At 43.3% G+C, this 18,075-nt stretch overlaps 1 protein-coding gene across 4 annotated transcripts in view; it reads left to right on the top strand.

The window, feature by feature from the left end:
* PLEKHM3 (pleckstrin homology domain containing M3) overlaps positions 1 to 18,075 on the top strand; it is a 99,423-nt gene that overhangs the window by 51,884 nt on the left and 29,464 nt on the right. For 3 of the 4 annotated variants that reach the window (XM_076342389.1, XM_076342387.1, XM_076342388.1), the window contains one exon: positions 4,451 to 4,514. In XM_076342389.1, the coding sequence (XP_076198504.1) occupies positions 4,451 to 4,514 (64 nt within the window). Of the gene's footprint in view, positions 1 to 4,450; positions 4,515 to 15,669; positions 16,278 to 18,075 lie in introns of those variants that run through there. The other variant, XM_076342390.1, reaches the window with a different exon arrangement.

Raw genomic sequence — 18,075 nt, forward strand, 5'->3', positions numbered from 1 at the left:
GGATGAAATTTCTGGTTCTATCTTGCCTGAAGGTTATGCTTTGGATTACAAAGTATCAAACAAAAAAGAATAATAATCACAAACTGAGAATGCTCAATTCTCTTTTTTAGTTGGACTGAAAGTCTCTGATGGTGTGTTTCTTTCCTGCTTGCATTGATTGCTTTTATTTCTAGCACATAACAATAAAGCAATTTAGAGACCTTTAACCAATAGGACTTTGGATTTCATTGTTCACAGGAACTGGCAAAGCTGGAGGGCTGGTTAGCATTGAACTTGATTTGTTCATTGGAGGCTCTAACCCTGACTGGTAGCCAGGGTTTACAGCACAGCAATCCTGTGACTCACAACTGTTCTGTTTTGCATGGATGGTGAAACCGGTCCGGGAGTTTCCAAACTGTGAAAGCTTAGGAGGTGCTTTTAGTGAGACATGCACTCAATACCATTTGTCTTTCAAGGGTCACAGGTCACATTCTGAAGCAGCAGAGGTTTGAGTTTTTATTGTGATGAGTCTTAACATCTTGCATTTGACCTCTGTCTAGTTCACTCCAGTTTTTTTTCTGTGTTAAGATTTGACTGAAAGGACAGTGTTTATTGAATGCTTTTACTTGACCAACTTTAAAAAAAAAAAATCCAGTTTGTTATAGCGCATCGATCAAAAGATTTACAAAACTGACATCTTTTATTTTGCTTTCAAATAACTTATCAGAGGTTTCCCACTTAGTGTTTGTAAAGGACCTTTATATCAAGGGAAAAATAAAATGCAAGCACATGTTTTGGTCTTTTTGGATCAAGGCCTTATATTAACCCAAGCATGCTCAAAGCTCCATCTCATGCAGAAAGTAAATATGTATTTTCTAGTGAAATGTTTCTAAGTAGTTATCTTAGCCTGCTCTGTGGTCTGTGTCAGTTTTTTAGACGTGAATGTGATTTTAGGTTGATTTGAACGCCATGTAGTACTTTGTCTGGACGCTGATGCAATGGCGTGGTGTTTGTGTGAGCCCCGTCTTGCCTGCTGTACTCTACTGACTTTGGCTTCCTTCGGCCAGTTTCAGTTGCAGTTGACAGAGGGATGAAGGTGGCAAAGACATTACGTTCCTACTAGTTACATGAGAGGAAGTGTCTGGGTCGAGAAGCAAGAGGCTCTGAATTAGTCCTGTGTGCCCCCTGCTGAAAAAGACTTTATATAAGACATCACCTCATTAGGCTCAGAGAACCTGTGCAGGCAAGCAAGCCATTGGAAACCGGGTCATTCATTTTCTTGCTCACTGGACTACTTGGCGTGTGTGGATTTCCTGCCCCAACTGATTTGCTTGCATTTTATGGTGATTTTTTTTGAAAATGTGTTTGGGTTTGATATTCTGGTGCTTCTTATGCTCTTGTTCCCCATCCACTAGAGGCTGACAAAACTGGCAATAAACAGACGCATTTTTGGGAGGTGGCTTCCCAAGTTATGTTCAGGTAGCTGTTGAGTTTCGTTTTTTCTTTCCAAATGGGACTAATAGAAGTTTTCTGGAGGAGATCTTAATTGTAGACGTGCAGCACAGCAAGATGTGTTTTTGAAACAGCCGCTCAGCTTACCACAGGTGTGGTGAAGGTGCATCATTTATGTTTTAAATGATTAGGGACTGAGCTGCCTACTTTTAGGCGATTTCAGTGGTTTCACACTCATGGAGCTGTGTGCTCTCCACCTTTGGTGATGTGGGCGGGTGTTGAGGGGATTGTTTTGCACATCCGCATGTATTGGGAACCATACAGGAACTGGTCCAGTTACTTCATAAGAAATTTTGTAAATGCTGTTGTACATGCGAGCTCTGGCTGCTCAGCTGTTTTTCTGTGGCCCACCACAACCAAATTGTGATTTTTCGAGTCAATAAAAGGACTGCAAATCTGAAGCTGGACCAGCCTTACTTACTGAGGGTTTTTTAATGCCTCAGTTTCCATAGCAATGGAAATAAGCACTCCTCTCACTTGAGTGCAGGGTGTATGTGTGTGTATATATGTGTCTCGCATAATACTGGGAGGGCAGTGCCTACTTCTTTTCCTGGAAAATAGATTTGGAAGGGAGGAGGATTGTTGGATGCTGGCTCTGCAGAGCTGCTGCTGCTGCAAACTAACGTGTATCAGGGAGAGGGACAGGTACAGGGAGAGGATGACTGTCACCAGGGCCTGTGCTGGCTGAGACTCACCTGACAAAGGAAGTCCCTCGATCATGAGTTTGCTTTTCATCTGCACACTTTTTATTAGGAGTCAGAACTTGCAGGAAATAAAATGCAGTCCTTGAAGGCAGGGGAACGTGATGTTAGTCATTGATATTAGTCATTGACAGTTTCTGCCTTATGGGCTATTCAGGCTATTTCCTGAAAAACGAAATCTTTCATTAGCTAATTATTTTCCTTAGCAGTGCTGTAAGGGCATCAGTAAATAATACAGTTCCTGGAAAAGCTGTTTAGTGCCTGCCTGTGTGATCAGGGGAGAATGATGGGGAAATTTTAATGAAAGAAATTCTATCAGAGCTGAAAAATACTAATGGCTTTAAAATGCTGTTCAGAGTTGACTCCCTAGCAATCAATTTTAGTAAATCTTCTATGCACAAATGAGGAATCCCAATGTCATATGTTGTCTGATATCGGGATTTTGACTGTTTTCTAGCGGTCTTTGACATTGTGCCAATGTATTATGAAGGTGTGATGCAGCAGAGCCACTGAAACGCTTTTACCTCTAATAGGAGCGATGGTATAGCCTACAGAACTGAAAGGGGAGACTGCAGTATCCCAGTGAGACTGCAGCTGAGAATTTGAGCAGACGTGCTTGGTGAGTCAGAAGGAGCAAGGGCACAGTCCTGCTCCAGAAGAGTGCTGTAAGATTGGCAGTGCCTGGCTGCGAGTGCCTTGCGTGCAGGACTCTTCCCCTCCCACCCCAATACAGCTTAGATTTTTTTCAAAAGTACAAAAGGAGTATGAGACTTTGTACCACTCACCTTAACAGGAGTGGAAAGTCCTAGTCCCTCCAAGACAGCTTTGAAAGCATCAGTTTAAGATAGTTGTTTAAGACAACTAATAGAGTACAATGAACCGAGGTGCTTCCATTATTTCTTAGGTTCGGTGTTCTGTCAAAGATTGCAGTTGGTACTGTTATCCCTGCTGATCTGTGTTTTAGCTAATTATGTTGTCGCAGCTTCTAAAATCTCTTCTTTGAGTTCCTGTGTACTTTCTCATTAGTGTCATCTCATGATCATGTAAGTTCATAGCAGCCTTTCAGTATCTTCGGTTTTTTTGAACATGTCCAGTGGTCTTTCTGTTCACTGCCATTCAGTTCTACCATTACAAACCAGTCTTTGTCAGAGCTTTGTTCGTGCATTTAAAAATACCAAGAATTTCGTTTCTGTATTGCCTTAAAACTACATGATTGTAATGTAGGAACTGAGTTCACCATTTCTTCTCTAAGCAATGTGTAGTGTAAAATAGTTGCACCTCTTGAGATATTTGGTTGCTTTTTTTTGCAAGAGTGATGTGATTCTCCACTCCCCACGATACCTTAGCGTGGTCTTATATTTGTTCTGGATGGATGGAAAATAAAGCTGGTTGGCTGGTTGTTTCCTTCTGTGTGCACACACAGATAGACATTTTAATTAGATGCACTTTTTCTCTTCCTGACATCTTTATGGCAGATACATAGGTTTTCATAAACTTTTCTTGCTAATATCCGCTTACCTTTACAAGGTCCATTTTTCTCTGTAATGTTACTTTAACCCAGTTTTTCATTTTACTGCAAGTCACTCTAATAAGGACATGTCTGTTCAGGTTTCTGTAATTTAGCTTTACTGAACTGGTCTGTCAGTGGATAATCAATGGTCTTTCCTGAAACCTTGGTTTACGTAAGGAAAATATGCCTTTCTCAAATAAGTCATTATAAAGTCTATACCAATACATATATTTCTGTATGCAAAAGGGAATTGATATCAATCAACTTTATGTTGGAAGAACAGTATCTGCATGACATTTTTCCCAATATAGTTATTTCAGTTACAAAACCATAAATCACATCTGAAATTAACTGTTACAGCTTTCTAGCAGACCAGGAATCTTGTACTAAAAACCATAAGAAATACTTTTAATGTATAGTTTGAGTTATTTGTTTTTATTACTGGGTTAATTGTTTAAAGAAACACCTTCTGTGCTCAGTATGAGCTTTCAACGACTGTAAATGTCATGGTACATGCTTACCTGACAGTTGAAGAATGACACTGGCACAGCATTCATTCTTATTGTGGAATTGTTGTGCCCATGAGGAATGCTGTAAAAGTAGCTGGTGCTTACAGTGTGACATAATTCCAGTTTCTGACAAGCTCTCTCTCTAGCATCATTGTTCTGCAGTCTTTTGGTGGGGAGAGGAAGTCTTTGAGTTTCCCAGTCAAAAAGGCGTGACACACATCCATTTTTCTCTTTTCCAGGATCTTTCCCAGAGAGTATCTTCTCCAGCAAATCCATCTTTATTCTCTTGCAGACCTTCAGCAGGTAAGTTTCTTCAAATAATTCTACCTGTTACATAGCAAGCCTGTTCTCATCTTCCAAGCTAATTGTACATTCCCCCTTCTAGCTAATCGTAGCATAAATAGCTTTACTTCCAAGCCATCTCTGTGGTTTATAGTTTAATATAAAAATGGGTTAACAGGGGCAAAATGGGTTAACAGGGGCATTGGTTAGGGATGAGAGAGAGAAAGCCTAGAGCGTCAGTGTTGAAATGGGTCGGGAAGAGACTGTGAAAGAAAACTGTAGTCTGCAAAGAGAACTTTGCTGTGAGAAATTTTTCATCTGATCAATGAAGGCTCATCTAAGGCTCAGCCTGCAGGTGACAGGTAGTATTTATTACTTTGCTTGAAAGAATAGTTAGTCAGGAATTTATGAGTTTGTACAGTCCCTAGTTAGTTGTAAAATTAGCAACATGCTAATTTACAAAGTCTGCTAGACATTACCACAAGAGAGGAAAAAATAATAAAAAACCCAAAACAAAACACACAAACCTCAGCAAGCCTGCTACACAAAGTTAAGCCATGCAGTGTTACTATGACAGATGTGACCACAGAACAGGTAATGTGCCAGCAAAACATGTCTTTGCATTGATATTGATTGAACGAAGCAAGCACCTTGCAGTACATCTGCCTGAACAGCAGAATTTTATTATGTACCAGATTAAACAAGAAGAGTTTGGCAGAAAGAGATGAAGTGGGAAGTGATCGTGCCCCTGTACTCGGCACTGGTGAGGCCACACCTCGAATACTGTGTTCAGTTTTGGGCCCCTCACTACAAGAACGACGTTGAGGTGTTAGAGCGTGTCCAGAGAAGGACAACGAAGCTGGTGAAGGGTCTGGAGAACAAGTCTTATGAGGAGCGGCTGAGGGAACTGGGGTTGTTTAGCCTGGAGAAAAGGAGGCTGAGGGGAGACCTCATCGCTCTCTACAACTACCTGACAGGAGGTTGTAGCGAGGTGGGGGTCGGTCTCTTCTCCCAAGTAACTAGTGATAGGACGAGAGGAAATGGCCTCAAGTTGCGGCAGGGGAGGTTTAGATTGGACGTGAGGAAAAATGTCTTTACTGAAAGAATGGTTAAACATTGGAACAGGCTGTCCAGGGAAGCGGTTGAGTCCCCATCCCTGGAGGTATTTAAAAGACGTGTAGATGAGGCACTTAGGGACATGGTTTAGTGGGCATGGTGGTGTTGGGTTGATGGTTGGACTCGATGATCTTAGAGGTCTTTTCCAACCTTAATGATTCTATGAAAAGAGAGGATAGGGAATCTAAGGTGAATGTGCTGCAGCGCTCAGATGCACAATGGAGGAAGCAATGAGGTAAGATGCCCTAGCTGACCTGGGCACATTTGTGTTCACAGTCTAATGCCATTGCCAGTGATATGTAAAACACATTATTTTAAGCTTCTTCCACTGATGTTTCCCTTGTCTAGTGGTGCCTTTTCTGCAGGATAATGGGTAGCATAGTCAGTTCTGGATGTTCAGTTGACACATTTAAGTTGAGGTAGTTCAGATGCCCCTCAGAGCTGGAGACTACAGAACTGCAGGAAACATGGCTTTTGTTGGCTGATGAAGTCACAGGGTAGAATTGATTCCATATATAAAGTAAAAAGGTCAGTCATCTGAGGTCTAAAACTGTTTCCACATCTTTTCAGCATGTTCTGCTATCTCATCTTTAATAATCAAGCCATGAAAAAGCAAGCTACTTAACTACAGAGCTGGAGTCTCCCTAGTGGGCCTGTCTGTTAGCCCCCAGTGCTTTGTAAGCTGCTTAATCAGTTCCTAACATTGGTAGTAGATGTTTTAGAAGCAATCAGCAGCTTATCAAGCACCCTGTGGGAGGGAGGGAGGGTAGAAGTCACAATTCATCCATTGATTTAGCAGTTCCCTTTAGCATGTTTCTTTGTGTTTGTGTTTGCAAGACACCTTCTCTTCCCCTGAGGGCCCCAGCCCCAAACTTACCATATTTAAAGACAATATAATTTGATTACCATTTCTGCTGGGGTGGGTTAAATTGCATTTACCTTTTAATTCAGCTATATCCTTGTTGTCAGCCTGGAGAGGGTTTTCCACATTTCAGAGGCTCCAAGTTTGAAATCGGATTGCCTGTTTTTGTCAGAGTGGAACCAGAGTGGAAAGGGGAGGAAGGCCCCATTGAGAAAATGAATCCAGCAGCCGGAGAAACACTAATACCCTTACAGCCCCTGCCTCCTCCCTGGTTTGCCCCTTACTGCTGCTTTCTCCTGATTGCTCATCATTTTCTACTGACCTGCAGTTTGGGTGTGTTTTAGTCCTAAAAGTTTCCTCTCCTTTTGATTCCTCTGCTGCCTATTTCCTCATATCCATGGGCTGCTTTTGCACTGTATCCTGCTGTCATGTAGATTGCGTGTATTTGGGGAATTAGCTAAAAGGTTTATTAAAGATTAATGGAAAGATAAGGCATGGTGAGTGCATTAGAAAAGCAGAGAGGGGTAATCTGCAGATATAAGCAACCTTTACCCTGGTTAGTCCCAGCTCAGTTCGGATTTGTTTCCTAGCCAAATTATCTTTAAAGATCGTAGAAAACATGGGTCATTTCCTACCAAGCAGCTGAGTTTCAAAAATGTGGTATGAGGGTCTGTTCTTAGGTGCAAAAAAGTTGAAATGCCTGTTTGCCGGTAGATGAAGCGGCATATAATACTATTCTAAAATGAAATCCAATTTAAATCTCTTTCCAAGCTTAACAGAGCTCCATGCCTAGACCTTATGGATGTGGCAGAGTACATGCTTGAGCTATCTGATGGTCTGGGGATGGCTGTCACTTGGATCCATTTGGACAGGGCTCTACTGGGGAAGACCTTAACTGTGAGGTTAAAAGCAGAGTGGAAAAAAATTGAAACAAAATGTCCTTAATTTTGGAAACTCACCAAATCCTGGTGAGGTAGTGGTTTTGCTAGTACTTTACTCATTAACAAATGCTTGTAGTGCAGATGTGAGTGAGTAGGCCTGACCTTTAACCAAAGAGGCAGCAAGTGATGGTCTTTATTTGTATGTGCATATTTATTTAAAATAAACACAAATGCACACGTGTACCCCAGCAAGGTTTCACTGCAGACCAGGGTCCCAGGGACTACATTAAAGTTTACAGAAAGCCTATCTATGGGCGTTCCCATGGGGTACATATTCTTGGAATCCTCTTGTCATTGCTGTCGTTGGAGGTGTTAGCAGACAAGATAACTAATTAGGTACATTCAGATTTAACAAGCAGAAACACAAAGTGTGATAGCTTGCCTATTCTGCCCCATTGGCTACACTTGCTTTCCTTTCCAACCCTCCCTGGCATCATCTGCCCAGAGAGTAATCTGCCCTGCGTCACCCATAACACCACCGCATCACTGTTAGCCAGTTTATCCAGGGCTATTCCAATCGATTAAAGCTTTAAAGAGGGAGACCTCCAGTTGTTAGGAAGCAAGTATTCACTCCTGAAATTGCTGGTTTTAGCAGACATAGTACACTGGAAAAATGGATTACTCTTACTTATGTGCAGTATAGTCCCTGATGGTGCAGTCACAGTCCAGGGTAACTTCACCCTAAACCTACTGGAGGTGTGAACTCTGTTCTCTGCTGACATTGTTAATTGACGTATCACTGGTTTTGTGGACACGTGGACACAGTTCATGCAAGCTGGAGTTAAAAACTATCCATTCATTTTGTGTGACTATGGGGCTGCTTTTGGTGAGACTAACAGTTTTTACACTGTTAAACATTGATTTGGACAGAAGCCAACTCAGACAAGACTCTTGCATTTCTTAGGAAAAGTAATTCTTGCTACTTACACTAGATTCCATATTAATGGGAGCTTTTAAAGTAAAAGACTTGAAGTGGCTATTGTGACGAGTTCAAAATTCAGGTGCTTAATCCACACAAAGAGTTAACTAATGTATTGCCTGTTTTTTATGTTAAATATAGCAAGATATACAAGTGTACAAAGATTATTGCAGTGATGGTCTTTACTGTAGAAACACTCTTAATCATGGCAATTATTTCATCCTGGTTATACTACCCCCAGAAGATATGGTAAAATAAAAAGGATCCACGTAACGGCAAAAATGACTAGATGTCAAGGATGGAAATTGTGAGCCAGATAGCAGATTTAAAAAGACGATGATTTGAAGGCTTGTTTACATGGGAACACTTAGGGAAAAAAAAATTGAAGTGACAAAATATGGGAATTTAAAATGATGAGTTGAATTACATTGAATCACTGTGTAAATACTGTTATTCAAAATGTAAGTGGCTTTCATTTGGTTTATCTCCATTTACTTTGGAAGCAAAGTGAGCTAAATTGTATTAAGGCTATTATTATTCTGAATGTGTATGTCCATACAGGGATTTAATGTAGTATAATTTATCCATTTTAACATTGCAGATAAACTAATCCGTTAAAATTTAATTAAAACATCCATTTACTTCAGATCAACTTTCCTGACTATCTACCTGTAGATGAACCTACAAACAATGTGAAGAACAGCGGAGAGAAAGGATGAACAGGAGAGCCCTATTCTCACAATAATATAGCACAGGTCATACAGTGAATATGAAATACGCATAAAAATCCTTAATGGAAATGCTTCTTTGCAGAACACACAGCGAGCATGAGGAACTTAATGCCACAGTAATATTACTGAGGCCAGAAGTTTATCATCTTTGAGAGGATTAAGTATCCATAATGAGAATGTCCAGTTACAATACGTAAGATAAAGAGATTATAAGGTTTCAGAATAGACATATTATTTACTGAGGGGATTAGGAAGATGTCTCACCTATTGACAGACAGATCAATGATTTCATCTTCCTCTGACATATATAGTAGTGATTACAGCGTCTGATAGGGTTTCGGACTAGGTGAACAGTTGGTCTAACAGAAGCATTCCCAATATGAAAATCTCAATGTTTCTGTTCAAGATTTTGTGCATATAAGATTCCCTAACAAAAATCTGTGGAATAAAAATGAATTTCAATGAAACATAAGTTCCACCTAATTTGAGCCTAGTATATTGTTAGATCAGGTTTAGGAAGCCTTAGAAGAACAAATAAATTGTTAGATCTCATTCACTTTTCCAGGCTTTTAACCCATGCTGTACTTTCATCACACCTCCTTTTCCAATGGCAAATTTGGGTCCTCCCTGTATTTTCCTAGACTGAGATGGAGGAGGAGATTGGAGATGCTCTTTCTAGCATTTTTGCCTGTGCAGAACTTTAGGTTGATTTAGACAAGTTGTTTCATGAGTCCCAACAATAGCAAAGACTGCAAGGAGATGTGGACTTTTTTTTTGCTCATTACTTTCTGTTTTTTTCAGAAGTAAAACTTCTTTTCTGATCACTCAGTCCTCATAAAATTACTGAGAAATGCTCAGCTTAGGTTTATAACATACAGCCTGATGACTTCCAAGCCCATCAGTGGTGGTGTCCTTGCCCAGCAGTTCCTTTTTATTCACGCATAAAAAGGATGGGATGTGGCATCTAACCCACATGCCTGTGCTGGTGAAAGTCAGTAGTGTGCATGTGGCTATACTGATAGACAAAATTGGGTTTCAGCTAACATACTTTGGGCTTCTTCTAGTTTTAGAAGTGCTACTGGGATAGGTGCATGACAAACACCCCACCCCCCCACCCCCTGCTCTTAACCGATATAGCCATACCTGTAAAAGCATTAGTGCAAACTCAGTTACATCAATGAGAGAGTCTTTTGCTGTCATTTGTTTCATTCAGTGATTCAGTATGAGCTGTATCAGCTTAAACTTTTATTTACCAAAGAGGTTTACCCATGTAGCTGTACCAGCAGATCCTTTTAAGTTTAGGCAAGCCCTTTTTTTCGCTTGAGGGGCAGGAGGTGGCAAATGAGAAGGAGAATTAGGTTTTTGGCAGGCCTGGCTATGCTGAGATGGCTGAAGATTTGTCTGTCGCAGTTCTCTGTGGGAGTTCACTGTGCTCAGCAAGGGCAGCAAAATGCCAGGCAAATCTGTGCCATAGCTGCCACAGTTCAGAGTTCAGCACTGTAGTGAAAACATTGATTTACATCCCCAGCCTCCCAAGCAAGGGTTGACACAGCATGTGTGACAGAGGTGCAAGTCCTGCAGTGCATTACTACCAGTCTTCAGCTGACCACAGGTTAGAAGACATTGCTCAGAGTAGAGCTGGTTTAAAACAGTGGTGGGTTTTAACTGACATGTCAGGTACAGCCCCTGCTCTTAAATGTTTAGTAGGAAGTAGACGGAAACAGATGGTTGTGTGGGGAGGTGAGAGGCATACACATTGTTAATTTGTACAGTGGTCCAGTTCTCATCCTAAGGCACATGAGATCTGGACTCTCTTCCCAGCTCTGCTGCAGGCTTTCTCTGACACACAGGACAAGTCATTTTTAATGGTATTAAGGTGAAATGGGTCCCACTTTACTATGTGTATGTTTAAAATAGACATCCTAAGCACAATTAAGTTCAAAAGAGGGAAACCAGCATCTGGGAGGGGTAGTCCGTCTGACCTACTCTAAATCATAGAATCGTTTAGGTTGGAAAAGACCTTTAAGATCATCAAGTCCAACCGTTAACCAAGCACTGCCAAGTCCACCACTAAACCATGTCCCTAAGCACCTCATCTACATGTCTTTTAAATACCTCCAGGGATGGCAATTCAATCACTTCCCTGGGCAGCCTGTTCCAATGCTTGACAAGCCTTTCGGTGAAGAAATTTCGCCTAATATCCAATCTAAACCTCCCCTGGCAGAACTTGAGGCTGTTTCCTCTCGTCCTATCGCTTGTTACTTGGGAGAAGAGACCAACACCCACCTCGCTACAACCTCCTTTCAGGTAGTTGTAGAGAGCTGTAAGGTCTCCCCTGAGCCTCCTTTTCTCTAGGCTAAACAACCCCAGTTCCCTCAGCCGCTCCTCATAAGACTTGTTCTCCAGACCCTTCACCAGCTTCGTTGTCCTTCTCTGGACACGCTCTAGCACCTCAGTGTCGTTCTTGTAGTGAGGGGCCCAAAACTGAACACAGTATTCGAGGTGCGGCCTCACCAGTGCCGAGTACAGGGGCACGATCACTTCCCTACTCCTGCTGGCCACACTATTTCTGATACAGGTCAGGATGCCATTGGCCTTCTTGGCCGCCTGGGCACACTGCCAGCTCATGTTCAGCCGGCTGTCGACCAACACCCCCAGGTCCTTCTCTGCTGGGCAGCTTTCCAGCCACTCTTCCCCAAGCCTGTAGCGTTGCATGGGGTTGTTGTGGCCAAAGTGCAGGACCCGGCACTTGGCCGTGTTGAATCTCATACAGTTGGCCTGGGCCCATCGATCCAGCCTGTCCAGGTCCCTCTGCAGAGCCTTCCTACCCTTGAGCAGATCAACACTCCCGCCCAACTTGGTGTCGTCTGCAAACTTACTGAGGGTGCACTCGATCCCCTCATCCAGATCATTGATAAAGACATTAAACAGAACTGGCCCCAATACTGAGCCGTGGGGAACACCACTTGTGACTGGCCGCCAACTGGATTGAACTCCATTCACCACAACTCTTTGGGCCTGGCCGTCCAGGCAGTTTTTTATCCAGCGAAGAGTACGCCCATCCCAGCCATGAGCAGCCAGTTTCTCCAGGAGAATGCTGTGGGAAATGGTGTCAAAGGCTTTACTAAAGTCTGGGTAGACAACATCCACAGCCTTTCCCTCATCCACTAAGCGGGTGACCTTGTCATAGAAGGAGATCAGGTTAGTCAAGCAGAACCTGCCTTTCATAAACCCGTGCTGACTGGGCCTGATCACCTGGTTGTCCTGTACATGCCGCGTGAATGGCACTCAAGATGATCTGCTCCATAACCTTCCCTGGCACCGAGGTCAGACTGACAGGCCTGTAGTTCCCCGGATCCTCCTTCTGGCCCTTCTTGTGGATGGGTGTCACATTTGCTAACCTCCAGTCAACTGGCACCTCCCTGGTTAGCCAGGACTGCTGATAAATGATTGAAAGTGGCTTGGTGAGCACTTCCGCCAGCTCCCTCAGTACCCTTGGGTGGATCCCATCCAGCCCCATAGACTTGTGTGTGTCTGAGTGGTGTAGCAGGTCACTAACCATTTCCCCTTGGATTATAGGGCTTCATTCTGCTCCCTGTCTTCCAGTTCAGGGGGCTGGGTACCCGGAGAACAACTGGTCTTACTATTAAAGACAGAGGCAAAGAAGGCATCAAGTACCTCAGCCTTTTCCTCATCCTTTGTCACTGTTTCCCCCCGCATCCAATAAAGGATGGAGATTCTCCTTAGCCCTCCTTTTGTTGCTAATGTATTTATAGAAACATTTTTTATTGTCTTTTATGGCAGTAGCCTGATTAAGTTCTGGTTGGTCTTTGGCCCTTCTACTTTTCTCCCTGCATAACCTCGCAACATCCTTGTAGTCCTCCTTAGTTGCCTGCCCCTTCTTCCAAAGGTCATAAACTCTCCTTTTTTTCCTGAGTTCCAGCCAAAGCTCTCTGTTCAGCCAGGCCGGTGGTCTTCCCTGCCGGCTCGTCTTTCAGCACATGGGGACAGCCTGCTCCTGCACCTTGAAGATTTCCTTCTTGAAGAATGTCCAGCCTTCCTGGACTCCTTTGCCCTTCAGGACCAGCTCCCAAGGGACTCTGTCAACGAGTCTCCTAAACAGGCCAAAGTCTGCCCTCTGGAAGTAGCAGTTCTGCTGACCCGCCTCCTTACTTCTCCAAGAATCGAAAACTCTATCATTTTGTGATTGCTATGCCCAAGACAGCCTCCAACCGTCACATCACCCACAAGTCCTTCTCTGTTCACAAACAGCAGGTCCAGCAGGGCACCTTCCCTAGTTGGCTCACTTGCCAGCTGTGTCAGGAAGTTATCTTCCACGCATTCCAGGAACCTCCTAGACTGTTTCCTCTCTGCTGTATTGTATTTCCAGCAGACATGTGGTAAGTTGAAATCCCCCCCAAGGGCTAGCGATGGTGAGACTTCTCCCACCTACTTATAGAATATTTTGTCTGCCTCTTCATCCTGTTTGGGTGGTCTATAACAGACTCCCACCATGATATCTGCCTTGTTGGCCTTCCCCCTGATTCTTACCCATAAACACTCAACCCTGTCGTCACCATCATTAAGCTCTAGACAATCAAAACACTCCCTAACATACAGGGCTACCCCACCGCCTCTCCTTCCTCGCCTATCCCTTCTGAAGAGTTTATAGCCATCCATTGCAGCACTCCAGTTGCGCGAGTCATCCCACCATGTTTCCATGATGGCAACTATATCATATTTTCCTGCTGCACAATGGCTTCCAGCTCCTCCTGTTTGTTGCCCGTGCTGTGTGCATTGGTATAGATGCACTTCAGTTGGACTGTTGATCCTGCCACCTTTTTGGGGGGAGAAGCCCTAATTCCTATGTGACCATTCTCAGGTGCTTCCATGGTTTCTAACACATCCATAACCCTTGTGTCTTTGCTGCCGCAGGGATCTCCATCCCCTACCTCCACTGAGATGGCAGACCAAAGGACCTTGCTAGCACACTGTCCCTCAAACATTGGCGTGCCGCCCCCAGGCTTATCTCCAGCAAGCTTGGTTTTATCCCTTTCCCCCTTCAAATCTAGTTTAAAGCTCTTTCAATGAGCCCTGCTAACTCCTGTGCAAAGATCCCTTTCCCCCTTTGAGACAGGTGCACCCCGCCTGTCGCCAGCAGGCCTGGTGTCGTGTAGACCGACTCATGATCAAAAAGCCCAAAATTCTGCCAGTGATGCCAGACTTGGAGCCAGGTATTGATCTGCTGGCTCTTCCTGTTTCTTCCCTCATCATTCCCTGCAACTGGAAGGATAGAGGAGAACACTACTTGTGCTCCTGATCCTTTAACCAGTCGTCCCGAGGCCCTGAAGTCTCTCTTGATTGCCCTTGGACTTCTAGTTGCAACTTCATCGCTGCCTACCTGAAAAATCAATAATGGATAGTAATCCGAGGGCTGTTCCAGGGTAGGAAGCTTTCTTTTCACATCTGTAACCCGGGCCCCAGGGAGGCAGCAGACTTCCCTAAGAAGTGAGTCCGGTCTGCATATTGGGCCCTCTGTTCCCTTCAGAAGGGAGTCTCCTATGACAATGACCTGTCTTTTTCTCTTCATGGAAGCAGTTTTGACACAAATATGTTTAATTTCATTTAAATTTAAAATTTAAATACATTAAGATTTGAAGGCACTTATATAATTCTGTACTTGAACTATGTAAACATGCATCTTGGACCATAACAACATAAAGCTAATAGCCATCTTTATGTCCTTCCTTTACGACCTGTGCCTGTACGATTGTGGTAACTGTATTAGCAGAAGAATATGAAAATAGTCCTAGGATGGGAAAAACACACAATATACATTTCCGTAAATATTAAAAGGTCTGATAGCAAAACAGCAATTAAACAGCTTGTATACTTTCCTGTGGCTATGGCTCCTTTATCACTCACTTCTGTCACTCCCTGGAGTTTGCTAGCACTGGGCTGCCTTTCAGCAGAACAGGAAACTTCAGGTTAGCTGATATTCCAGGTGTGTGTATAATTCCCCGAAGTGCTGACAGCTCTGCTTACAATTAGTGGTAATGACAATGATCTTACTGGTGTTTCCTTTTTACCGCAGCTCTGCTGGGGAAGGGAGTTGCTGTCATTTAGAATGGCTTGTGGTTAGGCGGAGAGCATGGCAGAGCTGACCAGGCTTGTGGGTGAAGAGCTGGCCAGGAGCATTTAGGCAAGTGGCAGCCAGGAAGACAAATTCATCTGAGTTAGGTGTGTTAAAGTCTTGGAGGCAAAGTGTGGAGATATAGCAAGATTGTTAATAGATGTTTTTAATAGCAGAACTGTTTTTTGTGCTGCTTGAAACCAGAGTTTTCAACAGGGCTTATTAAATACATGTGGTGCTTTTCCATGTGAATATGTATTCTAGGCCGCTTGGAGTAAGTGTGGCTTTTTAGAATGAAACTCTGTTTAAAACAACCCAGCAGTGGTGCCAGTGGCTCGCAGGAGCTTCTGAGTTGAGATATCCAGAGATACTTTAATTTTTTCAGCCCCTAGAAAAGGCAATAGCAATATAGGCTACCCCTTTTCTAGTGCTTTGTGCTAACCAGGTTTCTTCTGTTCTTTTTTTGCTGTGCAGAATGAAAGGCCCAATACTGGAGATCAGAGTTAGCAGTGTGAAAGATTGGGCTCTAACCTCATTGCTGTACTTCACATAAAATGTCTATTCAGGAGAGGCAGCTGGACATATCTCAAGGAATAACGTCCCAAGAAACCAAATTTCCCGAGGAAATAAAATACTGTCTCAGGGCTACCTGCTTGGACAAGAGAAGAAAAATTTTTTTAGAAGTTTTTTTTAAATGTACTTTGTACTCACAGAGTTTTTTTTTGGAGTAACCCTAGCCATTTTCTTGGTATGTTGCTTTCTTGTTCTAACAATCCTTCAGAGGACTCCTCCTTAAAATTCCCTCATCCAGTCCTGTGCAAGGCAGGAAAGTTTCTAATTTTGTGATATCACTCATGAAATAACGTTTTACTCAGTGGGCACGTAGAGTCAGTTAATATCTCTGCATGCAATTGCCTGCTTAATCTCAAAAAAATTTAAAAAAGAGCAAAAAAAAAAGTGCACATATGTATTCTCTGCTTGAATGCATATTTGCTTGTGTGTATATTTAGAGTCACGTATGTTTTTAAGCTAAGGAAAGTGCTTTCTGTTCTCTACCAGCCAAATTCCTGGTACTCTTTCAACCTTGTTTGATTAAAACAGCCTTTAACCTTTGCTTGAATACCTGTTTCTTAAAACAACCTATAATTCATCCCTGCAACAAGATTAGGAGAACTCGGGGTGTGACAAAATTGACATGTAGCTGCCTGGAAACCTTGAGGGAAGGAGAAAGGAGGAAACACGACTGAAACACAGTGAGCGTGAAGACAGAAGTTGTGGGGCTGGAGTCTTGTTGTGGGGCTGGAGTCTTGTTGCAGGGCTGGCTGGGGAGCTGGCACAAGTGATTTCCAGGCGTGTTGTTTATACTGAGACAATTCCATCTCTTTCTCATTTGTGTCAGCTTGCACCCAGAGACCTGCCGAAATTTCAGGCTTTTCTTCCTTTCCATGAGAGGAGTGGGGGAGGGCTTGGAAGGACCTTGTCATCCTTTCTGCCTCCTGCTATAAATTCACTTGGACTGTCACCAGTTTGTTCCTCTCCCCCAACCAATGTGAAAATCCGTCTTCACCTTGTCCCCTGCCTATATGTGCTTGTCACAGATTAGCAGCATTTGCTCTTGACCTTGTTTTATTTTTTCTCCTCTTCCCAGTGCCTATTAAAATTAGTGGCTAATTTGTGGAATATCACTTTAATACCAAATTAAAGTGCAACATGTTGAATGGTCTGGTTTGGAAGGACCACGAACAGCAGATGGTTCTGCCGTCAGTGCGGACTGCCTGGTGCAAAGAAGTCAAAGGGAGCTTGTGATTTCTTTTTATTCAAATTCTTGCTCATTTCTGCTTTAGTTTGATTTATTCGGTGGTTGGTTTTGTGGGGTTTTTTGTTCTTCACAGTGTTTATCACCAGGTTTCCTTTCAGGATGTTCTCTGCCCTGTGTGGGTGGTGAGTTAGCACAGCACAATGTGTGGCTGCGCGATGTTGCTTTGCCTGTGTCAAGGCCAGTGATGGCAAAATGGTGTCGTGTGTCAGAGCCAGCACCTCGCGCTGGTGTCAGCAGTGGATGAACGGAGTCCCTGGCTTCACCTGCTCCTGTCCACCCTGCTGCCACCTGTACCACAGGCTGAACAGGCCTTTGGGACAGCCAGGGACCTGCAAAGGCTGTAAAGGGAAGAGGAGAGAGAGGATGGGGCGCTATCACCCTTACTGTCAGAAGCTGGGATTGTGGCCTATAGCATGGCTGTAGCAACAAAAGATGGGGCTCTCCTGAAGTCACTGCTGTGTTCTTTTTTAATTTGTTTTACAGCAGTGCATAGTGACTGATTCTAGTGTGCGTGCACACAAATACTAAGAAATCATTCTTCCCTTAAGTCACTTGCAATTTAAATAAACAGGCAATCTGAAAGAGATGACTGGGAGTCAAAATGGAGCAAGGAAAGCTGACCAGACCAGTATATTGCACAAAAGATGGGGCAGAGCTGAGATCTGATATCTGCCTCCCTGGGGCTTTTACCTCATGTTCATCCTTCCTCCTTCCATTTCCCTTTCCTCTGAACTAAAGATTAATTGTGCATTGAAATCGTAACAAGAATTCGCGGTGTTAAGAATCTGGCAAACGGAAGGGAAAAAATCCTCAAGGAAATTAGCAGTCCGCGAGCATTGTCTGTTCCCTGGATATAAATGACTAGGAACTTCCCAGCCAGGGAATATGTTTTCCCTTTCTTTTCTCTGTAGCTTGCATTATCCTTAGGTAAGCATATTGTAGCATGCTTGTCTCCAAGTCCATGTTTTCATCGCAGAAATCCCAACCCTGCTGAAATCTGTCATGGGGCGGAGTTTCCATTTACCCTTTGCGCTTTAATGCCCAATCTCCACGCTCAACGA

This window comes from Aptenodytes patagonicus, chromosome 6 (genome assembly GCF_965638725.1).
Source record: "Aptenodytes patagonicus chromosome 6, bAptPat1.pri.cur, whole genome shotgun sequence".
NCBI classification, from domain to species: domain Eukaryota; kingdom Metazoa; phylum Chordata; class Aves; order Sphenisciformes; family Spheniscidae; genus Aptenodytes; species Aptenodytes patagonicus.